Genomic DNA, 8,331 nt, shown 5'->3' with positions numbered 1-8,331 from the left:
GTTGCAGTCCTAACACATCGATGGGAAGATTCAAACAAACAATACTAAATGAATTTAAACTTCACCCCATGGCACATGCAAGTGGCTATCAGGACTCAGTGGCCGAGTGGATAACGCGATGGCGTTTGAAGCGAAAGGTACTGGGTTCGAGTTTCAGAGTGAACATCAACTCTGAGATGCAGGTACATCCAGCTGACGAGTCCAAAATAGGACAAAACGCGCGTCCTGGATTCCACTGCTAGCCACTATCCATCTTTGCTTCTACTTATTATACTTACTTATTTAATCTATTCTACTGTTATCACTGACTCATAAATTCCATTGATTGGTTTGGCACTTTTATATATGTATATGAACATTAACTCCGCCTGTAGCTCCTCTGGGGGTTACTGCCAGTCCCAAGCCCGGGTAAAGGAGGAGGGTTGGGCATGGGGTTAGCGACCCCATCCCGTAGAAAATCAACTCGCTAAAAAACGCTAACCAGAAAAAATCATTTAAACCATTTAAACTCTGCCCTGGGAGTAGAAGGAATAATTATGACGTCTCATGATGAAAGCCGAGTTCCTTCGGAAGTCATAAGGCCGATGTACCTTCTTACAACCAGAGCGACAATTTTTATAGGTACATGGAATGTCCGGACAATGTGGGAGACCGGAAGAGTCTTTCAAATTGCTGCAGAAATGAGAAAATACAACCTGGAAGTGCTTGGAATCAGTGAAACACATTGGACACAGGTTGGACAACAACGACTGTCTTCAGGAGAACTTCTGTTATACTCCGGTCATGAAGAAGAAAATGCCCCACATACACAAGGAGTTGCATTGATGCTGTCCAGAAAAGCACAAAATGCACTTATTGGATGGGAATCTCATGGACCAAGGATCATCAAAGCCTCCTTCAAAACAAAGAGAGAGGGCATTACAATGAACGTCATCCAATGCTATGCGCCTACCAACGACTACGAGGAAGACGCTAAAGACCAATTCTACGATAGGCTGCAGTCGATCTTCGAAAAGTGCCCAACCAAGGACCTGACCATTCTGATGGGAGATTTTAACGCCAAGGTTGGAAAGGACAACACTGGATACGAAGACGTCATGGGACAACATGGACTGGGAGAAAGGAACGAAAATGGTGAGAGATTTGCAAACCTATGTGCCTTCAATAAACTGGTCATAGGTGGCACCATATTCCCACACAAAAACATACACAAAGCCACTTGGATTTCACCGGATCACACTACACAGAATCAAATCGACCATATCTGCATCAACAAATGTTCAGGAGGACGATGGAGGATGTGAGAACCAGAAGAGGAGCTGATATAGCATCCGATCATCATTTGCTGGTCGCCAAGATGAAACTAAAACTCAAGAAGCACTGGACAACGGCGCGGACAACATCACAAAAGTTTAATACAGCCTTTCTTCGAGATGCTGACAAACTCAACAAATTCAACATAGCTCTCAGCAACAGGTTCCAGGCCTTTCATGATCTACTCAATGAAGAGGACACTACCATGGAGAGCAACTGGAAAGCTATCAAGGAGGCAATCGTTTCAACATGTCAGGAGGTTCTAGTCAAAAGAAGCGCCATCACAAGGAATGGATCACTGTTGGTACACTGGATAAAATTGAAGAAAGGAGGAACAAGAAGGCAGCAATCAATACCAGCCGAACAAGAGCGGAAAAAGCCAAGGCACAAGCCGAATACACAGAGGCAAACAAGCAAGTGAAGAGGAGCATCAGAACCGACAAACGTAAATATGTGGAAGATTTAGTGATGACAGCGGAAAAGGCTGCAAAAGAGAGAAACATGAGACAACTGTATGATACAACAAAGAAACTTGCTGGAAATTACCATAAGCCAGAAAGACCAGTGAAATGCAAGGAAGGCAAAGTAACCACCGACATTGAAGAACAACGAAACAGGTGGGTAGAACACTTCAAAGAACTCTTGAATCGACCAACTCCACTGAACCCACCCAACATCGAAGCAGCACCCACAGACCTCCCAATCGATGTTGGCCCACCAACAATTGAAGAGATCAGCATGGCCATTAGACAAATCAAGAGCGGCAAAGCAGCGGGACCAGACAACATCCCGGCGGAGGCACTGAAGGCAAACGTAGCAGCAACTGCCAAGATACTCCACATCCTCTTCAGTAAGATTTGGGATGAAGAACAAGTACCAAAAGACTGGAAAAAAGGACTTCTGATCAAGATACCAAAGAAAGGCGATCTCAGCAAGTGCGACAATTACAGGGGCATCACTCTTCTCTCAATACCAGGAAAAGTCTTCAACAGAGTATTGTTAAACAGGATGAAGGATTCCGTGGACGCCCAACTTCGAGATCAACAAGCTGGATTTCGTAAAGATAGATCGTGCACAGATCAAATCGCAACTCTACGTATCATTGTGGAACAATCAATCGAATGGAATTCATCACTCTACATCAACTTCATTGACTACGAGAAGGCATTTGATAGCATGAACAGGACGACACTATGGAGGCTTCTTCGACACTACGGCGTGCCTGAGAAGATAGTCAATATCATACGGAACTCCTATGATGGACTAAACTGCCAAATCGTCCACGGAGGACAACTCACCGACTCGTTTGAAGTAAAGACCAGTGTTAGACAAGGTTGCTTACTCTCACCCTTTCTCTTTCTCCTGGTGATCGACTGGATTATGAAGACGTCAACATCTGGAGGAAAGCACGGGATACAGTGGACAGGCAGGATGCATCTTGACGATTTAGACTTCGCGGATGATCTGGTTCTTCTATCACAAACGCAACAACAAATGCAGGAGAAAACGACCAATGTAGCAGCAGCCTCAGCAGCAGTAGGTCTCAATATAAACAAAGGGAAAAGCAAGATTCTCCGATACAATACAATATGCACCAATCAAATTACACTTGACGGAGAAGCTTTATTTATTTATTTAATCACATATATATTGGTACAAAGGGCACCGGATACATATGCGCTACACAAAATGAGAATGGGAGAAGGATTAAGATGCGTATATATAAAAGAAGGAAAAAAAAGAAAAAGGGAAGAGTAATGATGGGGGGAACTGAATGTACAACCAGAAGAGCTCTCTCAGTTAGGAAAGTTCTAGCCACTCTTTATGAAGAAAGTATAAGAAGGTTACAGCAGGCACGCCACTGGCTTCTATTCTGAGCCATATCTGATAACGTCTCTAGCCACTGTGTTGCACCATCCCTCGGACCCCAGCCAGGGAGTCGTGAAGGACCAACAGAAGCTAGCCCTTTGCAGCTTTCTTTCATGCCACGACACCATGTCATACACTGACCTCCTCTCCGCTTTCTCCAACCAGTCCCAGAGTCGGCAAATAATGCACGACGTGGAAGCCTCTGGGACGACATTCGTAAAACATGTCCAAGCCACCGAAGCCGTTCTGGCTTTCATTATACGTGCATCAATCTCATCACTCACGCCACCACCAGCACTTATATGGCTACCTAGATACACGAACTTCTCAACTACTCCAATCTGCTCACCATCCAGGGTGAGTACAGGATGAGAATCCTGCCAGTCTTGTAGGAGTACCTTGCACTTGGAGGGTGCAAAGCAGATACCGTACTTGCGGACACTGATTGCCAACTGACTAAGTGCAGATTGCATGCCTTGGGCGTTATCGCACAGTAAGACAATATCATCCGCATACTCAAAGTCGAGAAGTCTTTCTCCAAGCAACATATCCACACCGCCATTACTTACATCCATCAGGGCTGTTTCCAGGGTGTCGTCGATAGCAAAGTTGAAGAGGAATGGTGAGATCGGGCAACCCTGCCTAACTCCACTGCTTGAATGGAACAAGGGAGAAAGGTGGTTGTATGCCCTCACTCTGCCTGAGGTGTTCGTATACAGGGCCTTTAAGATGTTAATGAACTTCTCAGGCACACCCTTCTTCAACAGACAATCCCAGAGAACAGTCCTGTCCAACGAATCGAAGGCAGCTCTGATGTCAAGAAACACTAAAATTGTTGGCCTGTGACAAGTATGACGGTGTTCTAACATTTGGCGGAGGGTGAAGATATGATAGATGCATCCTCGACTAGAACGAAAACCAGCCTGCTCCTCGCGAGTCAATCGTTTTCGGGTTTTAAACAACCTACGAAGAATGACAGAATCCAATAGTTTGGACGCAATCGGAAGAAGACTTATCCCCCGATAGTTATCACAGGAACAACGTGAACCCTTTTTAAAAATAGGGACGACTATCGACTCATTCCATGATGTTGGAACACTTTCTTCCTCCCAAACCTTTCCAAACAACGCAGTCAGTTCCTTAGCCAGAAAGTCACCACCATCTTTAAAAAGAGCCGGAGGTAAGTCATCTGGGCCAGGTGATTAGTAACATTTCAAGAGTTGGAGTTCCTTGCGGACTTCCGCCTCGTTTGGTGGATCAGTCGTCACCGGCCATGGGGGGCAGGATAAACTGGTCGATGTTGCCGGAGCAGCAGGCCAATTGAACTGCCCTTCGAAAAATTCAGCCCATCGTCCAAGACGTCGAGAGATGTTAGTGATTGGCATCCCGTCATCCTCGTAGATTGTTTCACTCACACCAGACTTCTTGCTGCCAGTGGCTCGGATGAGTTGGAAGAGCTTCCGGCAGTTACCAGATGCAGCTGCTGCTTCCATCTCATTAGCACGCTCCGACCACCAGGCTTCTCGGTCCTTACGCAAGCTTTGCCCAATTTCATTACGTAACAGCCTTCGTTTGTGGTCATACTCACGGTCACCCAGAGTAGACCGACGGGCTTCCATCAGTTGTAAGGAGCCAGAAGAAACCCAGTGCTTGTAAGCGGGACGTTTCGCGAGGCCGCAAGCGCCTTTACTCGCCATTTTCATGGCGTCGTGAAGAAGCAACCAATGCTCATCTATACTTTTCGGTGGGGTGGTAGCTAGCCTAGAGGCTAGCTCCGCTCGATACTTACTTGCAACAGAAGTTGCAACCAGTTTACTAACATCAATCCGTTGGTGGTGGTCAATCCTTCGGCCACTGAAAAGTAAGGTGAGATTGGCGCAGACCAGGGCATGATCAGACTCCAGATAGGTACTCCAAAAGGAGCGGCAGTCTTGTACACAACCACGCCAGCGGTAGCTGATCGCGATGTGATCAATCTGAGTCCAGGCTTGGGATGCAGAGGGAGGACGCCAGGTGGCACACCGGCGATGACTGTGCCGGAAGTTAGTGCTGGCCAGAAACAGGTTGTGGTCTGTGCACAGTTGCAGCAAACGGTCCCCGTTATCTGTCCTGCGACCAACAAGTCCCCATCGGCCACCTAAACGACTCTCTTCTGTGCCTAGACGCCCGACCTGAGCATTCAAGTCTCCAGCTAATACTACAATATCTGTCGAACGCGCTTTCTGGAGAAGAACAGTTAACTGGTGGTAAAACTCATCCTTGATTGCATCCGGGCTGCAATCTGTCGGGGCATAGGCGGAGATGACGAAAAGACACCGTTTCTCACGCCGATTTCTTCTCACTTTGATGGAACTTTCTAATCTAACAGCACATAACCGACTGTTGATGGGGATCCAATCGATTAGTGCTGCCTCAGCCCTAGCGCTTAGTGCGACACCAACGCCAGCAAGACCAGACGAAGATGCCACAGGGTCCCCGGATAAGCGCACGTGAAACAAGCTTTTCGAGGCGACAGATGGAGAGCGGATTTGTAGTACTTCACTAGAGTCTTGAATGCGGGTCTCGGATAGACAACAAACGTCAACATTAAGACCTTCCAAAGACATAGCCAGCCCTATCTGTTGTCTGATCTGCATTAGTGTGCGAACGTTGAAGGAAGCCAGCTTGAACGGCGTACGTGGTTTCAGAAAGACTGCTTCAGTATTCATAATCGGTGGAAGCATTCACTTTCAACCAGTCAGTGACTGGAGATCGTTTAGATAGGACAGATTTTCCACCAAGAGCGAGCTGCTGCATAAGATGAAAAGTAAGGTTACACAAATTGGGGATAAAAGGGGGTGAATTAGCGATATGGTATAATAATAATAATAATAATAATAATAATAATAATAATAATAATAATGCAAATTGAATTGTTTCTTGTATGAACGAGAATATAATTGTCAGCTGAATGTTCCATTTCATTTATTTGCGAGAGGGCTGTGATACTTTGGAGGATGTGGAAACCTTTACATATCTGGACAGCATCATTGATGAACACGGTGGATCAGATGCAGGTGTGAGGGCGAGGATCGGCAAAACAAGAGCAGCATACCTACAGCTGAAAAACATCTGGAGCTCAAAACAATTGTCAACCAACACCAAGGTTAGAATTTTCAATACAAATGTCAAGACAGTTCTTCTGTATGGGGCGGAGACGTGGAGAAATACGAAAGCCATCATCCAGAAGATACAAGTGTTTATTAACAGCTGTCTACGCAAGATACTTCGGATCCGTTGGCCAGACACTATCAGCAACAAGTTACTGTGGGAGACAACAAACCAGATTCCAGTGGAGGAAGAAATCAGGAAGAAGCGCTGGAAGTGGATTAGGCACACTTTGAGGAAATCACCTAATTGTGTCACAAGACAAGCCCTCACATGGAATCCTGAAGGTCAAAGGAGAAGAGGAAGACCAAAGAACACATTACGCCGAGAAATAGAGACAGACATGAGAAGAATGAACAAGAACTGGATAGAACTAGAAAAGAAGGCCCAGGACAGAGTGTGTTGGAGAAAACTTGTCGGCGGCCTATGCTCCATTGGGAGTAACAGGCGTAAGTAAGTAAGTAAGTATATGAAAATTATTTTATACTAGAGTAAAGCCTGATGAGGATCTAATTGCGAACAATGTTGTTCGCCAATATATGTTGTTATTATTCACAATATGGGAATTTTCAAAATATTCGCTTGACTTTATGAGTTACACAGTAACTCTCCACTTACCAAAATTAAAATGTAAATAACAAGACTTAACGTGTATTGACACGAACGCTTTTGTAAAGAATCAAATATGAAAACTAACCACATGGTCAAACGTTATCAGTTTCGAATACAACAGTCACAATGATTAAGATAAAGTGCAAGCCAAAGTTTCTTCCTCAAAGCTGAAATAAGTCACCTGACACTGAGTAAGGTTAAAGTCAACTAATTTCAAACCCAGACTGCTCAGTGTATCAATGATAACCTGCGAAATTCCAGAATTTAAGGTATCTAGTTTACTTAACATATTACATCACTTAAACAAGTGGACGCTAAATAGGTAGTCAGTCAGTTAGCTACAACGTAGAACCAGGCATATAAATGCATCAGTCCAAGTTGCCACACCTTATTAGTACAACAAGATGAACACTGAATTCATATTAGTTAACTCAATGGTAATAATGCATAAAAGAAAGATTGTATTTAAGAATATAATACAGGGAGAAAGAATTGGTTAGTAGAAAGAAAGATATAAAGTAATTTTAATTTCACGGTTTAAAGGAAGACAAAGAGTGTATACACCTACATCATTGTGAAAGATTCTGAGCAATGTCATCCAGTCTGCAACCATTGGTTACGATAGTCACGCGGACCCCAATCAAGTAGTCTGCATATACCAACATGGCTCAGACTAGACGTTGGTGACTTCAAAGATTGATGCCACGTTTTGGTTTGGTCACCCCTACCTTTCTTCCAGCCGTCTCCAACACTAGTCAGCATTGAGTGCCGTGGTAATCGGTGGTTGGGTATGAGTAATAAGTGGCCCAATCGTCTCAGTGAGTGAAGATGCACAACTTCATCAACTGGTTTAAGATCATTCCTTAATACCCTGCATCTAACTTCACGGTTACTAAATAGGTAGAGCTTACATAAAGTCCCTCGTACAAATATACCGTTTGGTAACTTGATCACTAATTCACAAACCTATACAAAATTCCTTTCTTGTCAATCCATGCGTGCATAGCTTCTTATTTGTCACTAAATCTATATTTCCCATCATTAAATGTGGGCAACAAGTTGTTTTAATGTTCTATAAGTTATCTAATTTCACAAACTGTGATACTTTCATCTAATTACAAGTCATGGTAGTCGAAAGAGCAACTGTTAATTTCGATCACCAGTACAGGATTTACGGTTTGGAATAGTTTTGTTTTAAAACACACAATTTGTGACGGTTACAAACTAGCTTGTGTTGAAGCAAATAATTTAAGACTTTTTCATACAAAATCGCGTGTTCCAAATCAATATAAGATATAAATTATTACTTATAACCAAGAAGTTAATAAATTACAAACTAATTTATGACCAATGGCGTATGAACCAATTATTAGTCACTGGCCACCATGG

The 8,331-nt window shown here is 43.9% G+C and overlaps 1 protein-coding gene across 1 annotated transcript in view; it reads right to left on the bottom strand.

Annotated features, from left to right (window-relative positions):
* The window catches only part of Smp_129450 (putative glucose-6-phosphatase), a gene marked incomplete at both ends in the record, with an annotated part of 17,237 nt that extends 9,291 nt beyond the window's left edge, over positions 1-7,946 (bottom strand). Inside the window, one exon of the mRNA XM_018799112.1 lies at positions 7,909-7,946. Within this exon, the coding sequence (XP_018650933.1) occupies positions 7,909-7,946 (38 nt within the window). The remainder of the gene's footprint in view (positions 1-7,908) is intronic.
* Positions 7,947-8,331: the final 385 nt, after the last annotated feature.

Source organism: Schistosoma mansoni, chromosome 3 (assembly GCF_000237925.1).
Source record: "Schistosoma mansoni strain Puerto Rico chromosome 3, complete genome".
Taxonomy (NCBI): domain Eukaryota; kingdom Metazoa; phylum Platyhelminthes; class Trematoda; order Strigeidida; family Schistosomatidae; genus Schistosoma; species Schistosoma mansoni.
This window is presented reverse-complemented; position numbering and strand designations above follow the sequence as displayed.